The sequence below is a fragment of the Periplaneta americana genome, chromosome 14 (genome assembly GCF_040183065.1).
Source record: "Periplaneta americana isolate PAMFEO1 chromosome 14, P.americana_PAMFEO1_priV1, whole genome shotgun sequence".
NCBI lineage: Eukaryota > Metazoa > Arthropoda > Insecta > Blattodea > Blattidae > Periplaneta > Periplaneta americana.
This window is the reverse complement of record NC_091130.1, coordinates 87,298,019-87,312,663: the sequence shown is the minus strand read 5'-3', so window position 1 is coordinate 87,312,663 and position 14,645 is coordinate 87,298,019. Positions and strand designations below refer to the sequence as shown.

The 14,645-nt window shown below is 40.0% G+C and overlaps 1 protein-coding gene across 1 annotated transcript in view; it reads right to left on the bottom strand.

Annotated features, from left to right (window-relative positions):
• Positions 1-14,645, bottom strand: part of LOC138713014 (pecanex-like protein 1) — a 127,945-nt gene that overhangs the window by 72,361 nt on the left and 40,939 nt on the right. Inside the window, exons 7-9 of the mRNA XM_069844697.1 lie at positions 12,321-12,514; positions 11,812-12,042; positions 10,784-10,890 (exon numbers count right to left, since the gene is read on the bottom strand). Coding sequence (XP_069700798.1) covers positions 10,784-10,890; positions 11,812-12,042; positions 12,321-12,514 — 532 coding nt within the window. The remainder of the gene's footprint in view (positions 1-10,783; positions 10,891-11,811; positions 12,043-12,320; positions 12,515-14,645) is intronic.

The following is a 14,645-nucleotide window of genomic DNA, read 5'->3' as shown; positions in this document are numbered from 1 at the left end:
ACTCTCTGTCCTCTCAGTCCATTCTCTCTTCTCTCAGTCCACTCTCTGTCGTCTAAATCCACTCTATGTGCTCTCAGTCTCCTCTCTGTCCTCTCTGTCCACTCTTTGTGCTTTAAGTCCATTCTATGTCCTATCAGTCCCCTCTGTACTCTCAGTCTACTCTCTGTAATCTAAGTCCACTCTATGTCCTCTCAGTCCACTCTATGTGCTCTAAGTCCACTCTATGTGCTCTATGTGCACTCTATGTCCGCTCAGTCCACTCTATGTGATCTCAGTCCACTCTCTCTTCTCTCAGTCCATTCTGTCATCTCAGTCCACTCTATGTGCTCTCAGCCCACTCTATGTATTCTGAGTCCACTCCATGTCCTCTTAGTGCACTCTATATCCTTTCAGTCCACTCTCTGTTCTCTCAGTCCACTCTTAGTGCTCGAAGTCCAATCTCTGTCCTCTCACTCCACTTTATGTAATCTAAGTCCACTCTCTGTCCTCTCAGTCCACTCTATGTGCTCTAAGTCCACTGTATGTCCTCTCAGTTAACTCTATGTGCTCTCAGTCCACTCTCTGTTCTCTCAGTCCACTCTATTTGCTCTCTATCCATTCTTTGTCATCTCAGTCCACTCTCTGTGCTCACAGTCCACTCCATTTTCTCTTAGTCCACTCTATGTCCTCTCAGTCCACTCTATTTGCTCTCTGTGCATTCTCTGTCATCTCAGTCCACTCTATGTGCTCTCAGTCCAATCCCTGTCCTCTTAGTCCACTCTATGTCCTCTCAGTCCACTCTATTTGCTCTCTGTCATCTCAGTCCACTCTATGTGCTCTCAGTCCACTCCATGTCCTCTTAGTCCACTCTATGTCCTCTTAGTCCACTCTCTGTCCTCTCAGTCCACTCTATTTGCTCGCTGTCCATTCTCTGTCATCTCAGTCCACTCTATGTGCTCTCAGTCCACTCTATGTCCTCTCAGTCCACTCTATGTTCTCTCAGACCACTCTATATCCTCTCAGTCCTCTCTCTGACTTCTCAGTCCACTGTATGTTGTTAGTCCACTCCCTGTCTTCTCAGGCCACTCTATTTCTCTTCTGTCCACTCTATGTCCTCCCAGTCCACTCCCTGTCTGCTCAGTCCACTCAATGTCCTCTCAGTCCACTCCCTGTCTTCTCAGTCCACTCTATGTCCTTTGAATCCACTCCCTGTCTTCTCAGTCCACTATTTGTACTCTCAATCCAATCCCTATCTTCTCAGTCCACTCTATGTCGTCTCAGTCCACTCCCTGTCTTCTCAGTCCACTCTATGTCCTCTTAGTCCACTCCCTAACCTCTCAGTCCACTCTATGTCCTCTCAGACCACTCAATGGCTACTCAGTCCACTCTATGTCCTCTCAGTCCACTCCCTGTTTCTCAGTCCACTCTATATCCTCTCAGTCCACTCCCTGCATTCTCAGTCCACTCTATGTCCTCTCAGTCCACTCCCTGTCTTCTCAGTCCACTCTAAGTACTCTCAGACCACTCAATGTCCTCTTAGTCTACTCCCAGACATCTCAGTCCACTCTATGTCCTCTCAGTCCACACCCTGTCTTCTCAGTCCACTCTATGTCCTCTGATTCAACTCCCTGTCTTCTCACTTCACTCCGTGTCCTCTCAGTCCACTCCCTATTTTCTCAGTCCACTCTATGTCCTATCAGACCACTCCCTGTCTTCTGAGTCCACTCTGTCCTCTCAATCCACTCCCTGTCTTCTCAGTCCACTCGATGTCCTCTGTGTCCACTCCCTGTCTACTCACTCCACTCTATGTCCTCTCAATCCACTCCCTGTCTTATCAGTCCCCTCTATGTCCTCTCAGTCCACTCCCTGTCTTCTCATTCCACTCTATGTCCTCTCAGTCCACTCCCTGTTTTGTCAATCCACTCTATGTCCTCTTAGTCCACTCCCTGTCCTCTCAGTCCACTCCCTGTATTTTCAGTCGACTCTATATCCTCTCAGTCCACTCCCAGTCTTCTCAGTCCACTCTATGTCCTCTGAGTCCACCTCCTGCCTTCTCGGTCCACTCTATGCACTCTCAGTCCAATCTATGTCCTCAGTCCACTCCCTGTCTTCTCAGTCCAATCAATGTGCTCTCAGTACTCTCTATGTCCTCTCAGTCCACTCCCTGTCTTCTCAGTCCACTCTATGTACACTCAGTCCACTACCAGTTTTCTCAGTCCACTCTATGTCCTCTCAGTCCACTCCCTGCTTTCTCAGTCCACTCTATGTCCTCTCAGTCCACTCTATGTCCTCCCAGTCCACTCCCTGTCTGCTCAGTCCACCCTATGTCCTCTCACTCCACTCCCTGTCTTCTCAGTCCACTCTATGTCCTTTGAATCCACTCCCTGTCTTCTCAGTCCACTATATGTACTCTCATTCCAATCCCTGTCTTCTCAGTCCACTCTATGTCCTCTCAGTCCACTCCCTGTTTTCTCAGTCCACTCCCTGTCTTCTCAATCCACTCTATGTCCTCTCAGTCCATTCCCTGTCTTCCCAGTTCACTCTATGTCCTCTTAGTCCACTCCATAAACTCTCAGTCCACTCTATGTCCTCTCAGTCCACTCCCTGTCTTCTCAGTCCACTCCATGTTTTCTCAGTCCACTCCCTGTCTTCTCAGTCCACTCTATGTCCTCTGAGACCACTCTATGTTCTCTCAGTCCACTCACTGTCTTCTCAGTCCACTCTATGTTCTCTCAGTCCACTCCCTCTCTTCTCAGTCCACTCAATGTCCTCTTAGTTTACTCCCTGTCCTCTCAGTCCACTCTATGTCCTCTCAGTCCATTCTATGTCCTCTCAGTCCACTCCCTGTCTTCTCAGTCGACTCTATGTCCTCTCAGTCCGCTCCCTGTTTTCTCAGTCCACTGTATGTCCTCTCAGACCACACCCTGTCTTCTCAATCCACTCTATGTCCCCTCAGTCCAATCCCTGTATTCTCAGTCCACTCTATGTCCTCTCAGTTCACTCCCTGTCTTCTGAGTCCACTCTGTGTCCTCTGAGTCAACTTCCTGTCTTCTCAGTCCACTCTATGTCCTCTTAGTCCACTCCGTCTTCACAGTCCACTCTATGTCGTCTCAGTCCACTCTATGTCCCCTTAGACCACTCTATGTCCTCCCAATCCACTCTCTGTCCTCTCAGTCCTCTCTATGTCCTCTTAGTCCACTCAATATCTTTTCAGTCCACTCTATGTGCTCTCAGTCCACTCTCTGTCCTGTCAGTCCAATCTCAGTCAACTTACTGTCCTCTTAAGTCCACTCTATGTCTTCTCAGTCCACTCTATGTCCTCTCAGTCCACTCTCTGTCCTCTCTGTCCTCTCTGTCCACACTTTGTGCTTTAAGTCCATTCTATGTCCTCTCAGTCCACTCTGTACTCTCAGTCTACTCTCTGTAATCTAAGTCCACTCTATGTCCTCTCAGTTCACTCTATGTGCTCTAAGTCCACTCTATGTGCTCTATGTCCACTCTATGTCCTCTCAGTCCACTCTATGTGATCTCAGTCCACTCTATGTTCTCTCAGTCCACTCTATGTGCTCTCAGTCCATTCTGTCATCTCAGTCCACTCTATGTGCTCTCAGCCCACTCTATGTATTCTCAGTCCACTCCATGTCCTCTTAGTGCACTCTATAATTTTTCAGTCCACTGTCTGTTCTCAGTCCACTCTTTGTGCTCGAAGTCCACTCTCTGTCCTCTCAGTCCACTCTATGTGCTCTAAGTCCACTCTCTGTCCTCTCAGTCCACTCTATGTCCTCTAAGTCCAATGTATGTCCTCTCAGTCCACTCTATGTACTCTCAGTCCACTCTCTGTTCTCTCAGTCCACTCTATTTGCTCTCTGTCCATTCTCTGTCATCTCAGTCCTCTCTGTGTGCTCTCAGTCCACTCCATGTTCTCTTAGTCCACTCTATGTCCTCTGAGTCCACTCTATTTGCCCTCTGTCCATTCTCTGTCATCTCAGTCCACTCTATGTGCTCTAAGTCTACTCCATGTCCTCTTAGTCCACACTATGTCCTCTCAGTCCACTCTATTTGCTCTCTGTCCATTCTCTGTCATCTCAGTCCACTCTATGTGCTCTCAGTCCACTCCATGTCCTCTTAGTGCACCCTATATCCTCTTAGTCCACTCTCTGTCCTCTCAGTCCACTCTATTTGCTCGCTGTCCATTCTCTGTCATCTCAATCCACTCTATGTGCTCTCAGTCCAATCTATGTCCTCTCAGTCCACTCTATGTCCTCTGAGTCCACTCTATGTGCTCTCAATCCACTCTATGTCCTCTAAGTCCACTCTATATCCTCTCAGTCCACTCTATTTGCTCTCTGTCCATTCTCTGTCATCTCAGTCCACTCTATGTGCTCTCAGTCCACTCCATGTCCTCTCAGTCCACTCTATATCCTCTTAGTCTACTCTCTGTTCTCTCAGTCTATTCTATGTCCTCTCTGTCCATTCTCTGTCATCTCAGTCCACTCTATGTCCTCTTAGTCCACTCTCTGTCCTCTCAGTCCACTCTATTTGCTCTCTGTCCATTCTCCATCATCTCAGTCCACTCTATGTGCTCTCAGTCCACTCTATGTCCTCTCAGTCCACTCTATGTCCTCTCAGTCCACTCTATATCCTCTTAGTCCACTCAATGTGCTCTCAGTCCACTCTCTGTTCTCTCAGACTATTCTATGTCCTCTCAGTCCATTCTCTCATCTGAGTCCACTCTATGTTCTCTCAGTCCACTCAATGTTGTCTCAGGCCACTCCATGTACTCTCAGTCCATTCTATATATTTTCAGTCCACTCTCTGTCCTCTCACTCCTCTCTATGTCCTCTCAGTCCACTCTGTGTCCTCTTAGTCCACTCTATGTCCTCTTAGTCCACTCTATGTGCTCTCAGTCCACTCTATGTCCTCTTAATCCACTCTATGTCCTCTAAGTCCACTCTATGTCCTCTTAGTCCACTCTATGTGCTCTCAGTCCACTCTCTGTTCTCTCAGTCTATTCTATGTGCTCTCAGTCCATTCTCTGTCATCTGAGTCCACTCTATGTTCTCTCAGTCCACTCAATATTGTCTCAGGCCACTCATGTACTCTTAGTCCATTCTATATCCTTTCAGTCCACTCTCTGTCCTCTCAGTCCTCTCTATGTCCTCTTAGTCCACTCTATGTCCTCTCAGTTCACTCTATGTCCTCTTAGTCCACTCCATGTCCTCTTAGTCCACTCTATGTCCTCTCAGTCCACTCTATTTGCTCTCTGTCCATTCTCTGTTATCTCAGTCCACTCTATGTCCTCTTAGTCCACTCTCTGTCCTCTCAGTCCACTCTATTTGCTCTCTGTCCATTCTCTATCATCTCAGTCCACTCTATGTGCTCTCAGTCCACTCTATGTCCTCTCAGTCCACTCTATGTCCTCTCAGTCCACTCTATATCCTCTTAGTCCACTCAATGTGCTCTCAGTCCACTCTCTGTTCTCTCAGTCTATTCTATGTCCTCTCAGTCCATTCTCTGTCATCTGAGTCCACTCTATGTTCTCTCAGTCCACTCAATGTTGTCTCAGGCCACTCCATGTACTCTTAGTCCATTCTATATCCTTTCAGTCCACTCTCTGTCCTCTCAGTCCTCTCTATGTCCTCTCAGTCCACTCTGTGTCCTCTTAGTCCACTCTATGTCCTCTTAGTCCACTCTATGTGCTCTCAGTCCGCTCTATGTCCTCTTAATCCACTCTATGTGCTCTAAGTCCACTCTATGTCCTCTTAGTCCATTCTATGTGCTCTCAGTCCACTCTCTGTTCTCTCAGTCTATTCTATGTGCTCTCAGTCCATTCTCTGTCATCTGAGTCCACTCTATCTTCTCTCAGTCCACTCAATATTGTCTCAGGCCACTCATGTACTCTTAGTCCATTCTATATCCTTTCAGTCCACTCTCTGTCCTCTCAGTCCTCTCTATGTCCTCTTAGTCCACTCTATGTCCTCTCAGTTCACTCTATGTCCTCTTAGTCCACTCTATGTCCTCTCAGTCCACTCTATGTGCTCTAAATCCACTCTATATGCTCTCAGTCCACTCTATGTCCTCTCATTCCACTCTATGTGCTCTTAGTCCCCTCTATGTGCTCTGAGCCCACTTTCTCTCTCCTCTCAGTCCTATCTGGTTCTTCTCTGTCCGCTCACAGTCCCACCAGTTCACTCTCTGAATTGTCACTCTACTCTATGTCCTCTCAGTCCACTCTATGTCCTGTCGGTCTACTCTTTCTTCTCCGTCCACTCTCTCTCTCTCATCTTAGTCCAATGTGGTTCCTCTCAGTCCACTCTCTGTCCTCTGAGTCCATTTTCTGCCCACTGAGTCCCCTCTCTGAGCTTGGAGTCCTCTCTCTGTCCTCTCAGTCCACTCAATGTGCACTCAGTCCACTCTCTGTCCTCTCAGTCTCATCTGCTTCCTCTCAGTTCACTCACAGTCAAACCAGTACACTCTCTGTACTCATATTCCCCTGTCTGTATTCTTTGTCCACTTTATGTCCTCTCAGTCTACGCTCTGTTCTTTCAGTCCATTCTCTGTCCTCTCAGTCCACTCTATGTGCTCTCAGTGTATTTCCTTTCCTGTCATTGGGGATTATATGATCTGGTTTTGCAACAATTTGCATATCTGACATACTCATACATATTTTTTGGAATTGCATTTATTCGGGGTTCGAACCCGGGTAATAATTTATTTGTTGTACAGTTCTTTGCCGTACGGGTATCTTGAGCTGAAAGCATAGTGACATTGCGACTCTGGTGTTCTGTCTGTAAACTACGTCCACGATTTAATACAGTTACAACTTATTACCTTTTCAAATACATGATGGCAGCTTCGCTAAGGAGTGTAGTGTTGGCTCCCATGCATACATGCTCAATTTGATTTACATAGTAGCCTTGCGCGCGTCCGCCATGACAGTTCGCCTTGGCAACAGTTTATTGGATAATACCAAAAAGAAGGCTTAAAAATTATTGGTGCAAGCGTAAATAAATTACTCTTTTACCAAAAATAAATAAATAATGCAATAACGACATAAGTACTTACGCGGTGAAATCGTTCCTAGAAAATATCGTGTTTGAGTTTGAAGGTGTGGATGTTGTAGAAGATCAATGTTATGACGAAATTAATAAAAATACTGAAATTGTCTTAATGGGTTTTTATTGCTGATTATGTTGAAGTAGTATTTTCAAGAAGTTACCTGACTATACAAATGCAAATATGTTCTAATTAGAGATTGTGATGTGGAATTGTAGATACGGTACCTATAAATCTCGTAAGTTAATTTTAGTTTATGCCCTCAATAGGGGTGGTTTAAAGTAGTCCATATATTTTGTAATAGATCTACTTGTTGATATATGTCTGCAAAAGATTTTGGCTCACCAAGATCTTCACAATGTTAATTAGTGAAGAATATATATAGATTCAGGTTGTCACAAGTACCGGTATATATTGTAAAAACATTTCAATAGGTACAGAAAATATTAATATTACTGTATTTTGTGATGTAAATGTCCCATAGGCATATATTTCTGAACAATTATTATAATTTGAAAAATGATGAGAAAGGAGGGAAAAAACGTTAAGTTCAATCATTCAAATAACATAAAATAATGTAAATATACAGTAATTACTTTCTAACAGTTCTATACTGTAATTGAATTTAATTTAGGTTTCACCCTTTCCAATTGTTCCTCTTTTACAATTAGACAAGATAGTTTTCAATTTCAGCCTGGTCCACCTACATTGGCGCCTATGACAGTTTGTAAGTATTTGTAAGTATGGAGAGGGACTCTGTTAGTAATTCATTTTGTCTCTGATGCTTTTTAAAATGGGGAAAAGACGTGACAATAACTTGAAGAAACAGAGTTTTTTGCGAAAAGTTCTCGAATTGAAAGGTCAACTATTTCATTATATTCGTAACTTTCTTGCATATGGTTGTAGGATATTCGTTGTCTAAAATTTCTTGGACATCGGACAAACACTCCCTCTTCATCACTATTTGAGTCAGAATTATCCATTTCAAATGTTTTCGTGGTTTTATCTTCAAAATCTAACCCTACATTGGCATTTACTTTTTACAAATTATTAAACTATTACTTAAAATACAGTCATGGAACTAACGTTAATATTATTAATAAATTTAATTATCTTTGCTGCTTTATGAAACACTTTAGTAATAGGCCTATTATTATTTATTTTAGTAATAATATGAGCGTTTACAGTAATAAATAATATTATTAACTATTACTTTTATGAAACAGAACAGTAATAATATTACTTAATGTTATTACCTTTTTAGTAATTGTATTAAATTATTACTTTTATGAAATAGGCCCCAGGGGAAAGTTTCAGTACACGGATACCTCACTGACAATAATTATCTTAAAATACTAAAAAGAGAGATTTGTCTGTGTTTGTCGTATGCGCATCATGCTTACGAAAAGACACTTTTCAGTGCCAATAATTTATTTTGTGTGCACAAGGTTGGAACTTTGTTTTTTCTGGGCGTGAATTTGTCCAAAACATATGTTTATAAGCGAACCAAGTTGACTTGTACACTTCATCACTTCCCATTCCAGATCTTTTTGTGGACTTCTGTCTTTCCTTGCGGAATGATGTCAGTAGGGATTCAATTTTCTTTTTGACTTCTGCTCCCTACAATAAACAAAAAACATGTATCCACTGGAAATAAATAAACAAAAATAATTTTCAAATTTTGCACATGTTTGACTCGCAGCTCTTTCCAATAGGTTCCCAAACATCATGTTTTCTTACTTTATTGTGGCAAGTAGGATACTTGGGATTCCATGAAGTTTCCTGCTCCCTATATGCATTAATAAGATTTACTATAACAGCGTCTTCCGTCCACTCCAGTTTCGACATCCTGTTAGTGAAATTGAACTAAGCACTGCGTTCTGCTACGAACTACAAGCTAGTGGCAAATCCCGTCCACAACGAATACCAACTTCCTTTGATGTACCGACAAGCGACGGATCACTTCCGAAGGCAAACCAAACGATTGGTTTGCCTTTGCTGCGACGTACACACGTACCGATTTCAATCAGCGAATGCAATCGTTTGTCGTTCGTTCGTTGTTCGTTCGCTAAGTGTGTACGCACCTTTAGACGAAGACCATGGTCAAAGGAAGAAAAATAAACAAGGTAAACTTGCGAATTTTAAATGAAGCAGTAAAACAAGTGGACGGCTTCAAATACTTGGGGTGTACTATAAGCAGTAACAGGAGCTGCTGCCAGGAAGTCAAAAGGAGCATAGCAATGGCCAAGGAAGTTTTTAATAGGAAAAGGAGCATCTTCTGCAAACCTATGGAAAAAAGAACTAAGGAAGAGACCAGTGAAATGCTCTGTATGGAATGTAGCATTGTATGGGGCAGAAACATGGACATTAAGATGAAGCGAAGAGAAGCATTTGAAATATGGATATGGAGAAGGATGGAGTGTGTGAAGTGGACAGACAGAATAAGAAATGAAGCTGTGTTGGAAAGAGTGGGTGAAGAAAGAATGATGCTGAAACTGACCAGGAAGAGGAAAAGGAATTGGTTGGGTCACTGGCTGAGAAGAAACTGCCTACTGAAGGGTGCACTGGAAGGAATGGTGAATGGGAGAAGAGTTCGTGGCAGAAGAAGATATCAGATTAAAGATGACATTAAGATACATGGATCATATGCGGAGACTAAGAGAAAGGCAAAAAAAAAAAAGATTGGAGAAAGCTAGGTTTGGAGTGAAAGACCTGTCCTTGGGCAGAACACTGAATGAAAGAATGAATCAAAGTTTACTGCCAACTAGTGGCCGAGTTTACGAGGGAATGCATTGCATGTATCTGTGGAATGTGTAAAAGGGAAAATAGAATGGAAGGGAAAATAGAAATTCCAGTGAAATATTGCTTTTGTGAAACTAACACAACAATTTCACAGCAACACAAATAAAATTATTTTGACAAGTACAAGAATATTATCTCATAAAATGTCATCTAGAAGAAGTGCAATTGGGAGGGGAATCAGGCTAGAAAAGAATCCAACCAACTAGGACATTGGAAGAAACACATTTACAGTAGAACCTCTATTATCCGTGGTAATGAAGGGGGTGGACTGAACAGTTAATCGAAAAAATCGGATAATCCGTACCATAAAATATTTTCATAAATTAAGCATATAATACTTGGTTTCCTAATTTGAAATTCCTACCATACTGCAACTATTGGTGTCTTCATACTACACACTATACACTGTTATGCTGGTTATAACTAATGAAAACAGTGAAATACAATAATACGTATTACTTTGTTTTATTCTATTAAATTGCGCATATTTCTAATGCCAATCTTGTATTCTGATGTGCTATGAACCACAGTTTTTCCTTTCCCAAACAGCTCAACACGTTTTCTTTGGACATTTTGCACAGAATGACTAAATGACACATAGGTTTGCAGTTGTGTGAAAGTTCTTGGGGTCATTTTTTTCAAAGCTGATAGTGACTATTTTACAAGTTGTGAAAAAACCTCCTCCCAAAAGCATTTCTACTGCCGGTACTGGTAGCATTCCTACTACATACTGTGTAACAGTAAATGTTGGTAATAACCTTCCGTAGAAAAAATGCGTATTAACATATTGTACAGTACTTAGTATTTTTCCGCAGCAAAAAAAAAAAATAAATAAATAAATAAGCGAGAGAGAGAGAGAGATAGTCGGATAATCCACCAATCAGTTACTAGTGTGACGGATAATCGAGGTTCTACTGTATCTACATATAGATGCATCACATCTTACCTGGATACAGTATTATGCTGTGAAGCAGCTCCCAAAGTCCGTCGGCCAAGTAAGCTAAGTGCAAAGCACAGAGATACCAACACGGAGTCTCTGCCCTTATCCACTGGCTGCAACATTTGCAATAAATGCGAAATTTTAATAGCAATAGCAATGATGTATAAAACTTTAATACTGTTTTTCAGAACTAGGTACAAATTCCTAATAATATACAATTTGTAATGTTCACAGGAAATTCTTGCCGACAGTTATCTATGCAATGTCTGACATAAAGCAATTTACACAAACTTGTCTGTACACATGCAATGACATATTTGTAGAAACCACATCTTTTTTCTGCTATGATCCAAAAATGAACCGGGTATGTGTAAACTAGCAATGCAATGTAGCCACTGAAACTAGGCTACTAGCCAGACTATCCAATAAACAGCTAAGTTCGACTGCAGAGCCATCTGGATGTAAATGCTTTCACACATGGAATGTATTTCTCAACAAAGATCTCTGCAATAGAGTTAATTTGCACCAAAGACATATGAAAACCAGTTTGTACAAACTGTATGTGTGTGTGTGTGAACAATAGATACTATATGCATGTAACCATTACATGATGGCAACATACCTCTCGAATTTCGGTGAATCAACAACACTCTGCACTCTATATATTTATTCTGTGGGACTAAAACCAAATCAAGTGCTCTTCACTAGAGTGAATTTAATTTGGGTAATAAATATGTCAAATTAAAACTATTAGTTTTTAATCCCCAAACACAAAAAGAAACTTAAATTTTTGTGAATGATAATTCCAGAAAATTAAATACTATCTCTTTGGACCAATAAAAATAATTTAGCAACACCAAATGCAATTTATAAAATTCAGTGAAAAAGATCCTTATACGATCCCATTTTGTCAATAGCAATCTATTATAAACACACAAGGAAATTCTTTAACTATATGACATGTAAGAATTAAAGAATTTTACACTGTGTCAAACTGATATTTTTAGGTCATGAATTTAAATTATGAACCTCACCTTCTCTCTTTTGGTGCCACAGAACTGGATCCAGTCCAAGTACACATTACAGAAACTATTGCGAGTGATTCCAGAAGCGCGAAAATCAAAATCCTCATCAATATTCATGTTAAATACAGGATCGAGATCTACGAAGTTTTTATCAAGCATCGGTTGCAGTGCTTCAAGTATGGTTGGAGAATTCAGCCATTCATCCAGACGTGAGGAGCGAACAGCATAAAATATAATACTCTGCAACAAATTATAATTTGTATAACAACAGTATAATATAAACCACAAATTGACATTCATAGATCCATTGACATAGCTAACAGCATACTATTTGGATGCAAAATGGCAAATGGAGAGTATCCAAACGCTGGAGCATTAGCAACCGGCAATTTACATTCATATCACTATGAGAACTAAAGCTTTGAAACATGTTAACTAAGATTTGTTTCTATGTACTGCATTAAATTAAGTCGAACAGTTCAGTCAATAGATTTCTATTTTCCATTTTGCATACTTACCTTTACATAATAGGTGATGAGAACTTTGCGAAAATCGAAAACTTGTAACATTGAAATGGCACTATTGTCTGAAATACTGTAGCCTTCAAGGACATATTTTGTAGCTGTCACTTCCCATGCAAGCCAGCGTTGGCTGAATGCTGCATTCATACTGAGCATGTGCGGCAAGTGGCCTGGTTCACAACAGCAACAACCTAAGTAACAACAATTATTGATGCACATTAACTTACACCTTCGATGCTTATCATCAGACCTGGGGCCTATTCCACAACTGTATGGTGTTATACATTACAAGTAAATTCTCTAGTAAGTAGTACAAATACTAAGTTTCTGTTCCACAAAAGACTTTTCTACAGTAGTACTTTACCACTCCATATTTACATATCACCAGTGAAGTTCCGTGATTGTGTTCCACAAAAGTAATAGTATTTGTAATTTGCTAGTGAATTGTCACGTATTCTAATACATACATGTACTAAAGCGATTTAAATACATTTCATAATATTAAGATATATTTTGATAAATATGTTGTACAGAATATATTTTCTTGCTTCCATTTCCTTCAAAATAAACAATTTAATCCCGTTTGACATCATTTCAATAATTTTGCGGTGTTTGGAATTTCGTGACAATTAAGTTTCGTGGGTGAACATCGTTACTAATGGCATCTTTTGGTAATATGAGAAACTGTCACGGAGCATTATGCGGGGATCGCGGAAAAACATGGTGATATTAATGAAGTAAATCTTTCATTATTAAAGAAGTAAACTAAAATAACACTGCAGCGTTGCGAAATTCATAGAACATTACAGCACTATCAATCTTTGCTCTACAACGTACCTTAAAATACATTATGATTAAAGAGACAAACAACTGGAAAAATCATATTTAAAAAAAAAATTACTCCCAAACTAAATGCAGCATCTTTTGGTAGATCTATGCAAGAGATAGTAAATATTAATACCTTAAAAACAATATACTTTGCATACTTTCACTCAGTAATGAGTTTTAGAATAATATTCTGGGGAAATTCTACAGTAACAGTAACTTATATTCCTACTACAAAAAAGATTACTTAGAATAATAGTAGGTGCCAAATCATTTTCAAAAAAACTACAAACCATGCCCATGGCTTGTTAGTATATTTTTTCATTAATAAACTTCCTTGTATGTAATTGTGAAAACTTAGTAACTAATGCAACAGATCATAGCATAAATAGGTCTACTCGTCAAAAAAAATTACTTTCATATTCAATTGGCAAGTTTATCATGCTATCAAAAATGAGTGCATTATATGGCAGTAAAAAATTTTAATAGCCTCCATATGGATATAAAAAAATCAAATTCAAAACATAAGATTATTTAAGGCCAAATTAAAAAGTACCTAATTTCTCATGCCTTCTATTCTGTAGGTGAATTTATGACATTCAACAATCTTGCATGAACATTCCTGTCTTGTTTAAGTATCAATACTATCCCCTTGTGTTGTACTGTATATTGTAAAACTCTTCTTTATTATTTCAACTAGACTGTGACTAAAATTAAGATTTTGTAGTACTATTAGGATTTTTTTACATGTTCCACATTCCAGCTGTGAAGCGATGTATGAATACCATATAAATACAATATAATAACCTAATTCGATGAATGAAATAAAAAGATAAACTGTTTAATGTTATGACGTGATATGTTTATTGATATGACGTCATTTGTAGCGATTCATTGGTAATGTATGAAACACTGTAATTCTTTTGTGGAACAGAAAGATACAATTCCATACTTTACAACATCTTTCATCAGTAATTTTTAACTTTGTGGAATAGGCCCCTGGGGAGTTTTCAGATTCAAACTCAAATGAAGATAATAAATTTCTGAAAGTGATAAAAATAATTTTGAAATAGGAAACCAAGCTTCAACTCTTCTAAATGATAAAAATGATTAGTGCAGCTTCCTCCAGAAACAGAGAAAAGCCCAGTTGATCAATGCCATACAATTATGTTCTGTAGCATTTACTCTTCATTTATTACTCATATCAAAATTTGTTTTTATTTTTACCCACCATCCTATTACAGGATAAAATAAATTCCACCTTACAGGTGCTTCATTTGTTCATCTGACATAGAACACATGAGGTAAGAGAGATATTAGCTGACAGTATCAGGAGGCACTGGAAGTCCACACCTAAATGCATGTTCCTTTTAAGATAAATGTATTATTTTCATTTGCTTTTTTTCTACATAAAAACGATTCTTAAATAGAGGGAATAACTTAATGTAAAATGATTTTCAATGGTTCACATATGCGATCAAATTACGTCTTTCCTCA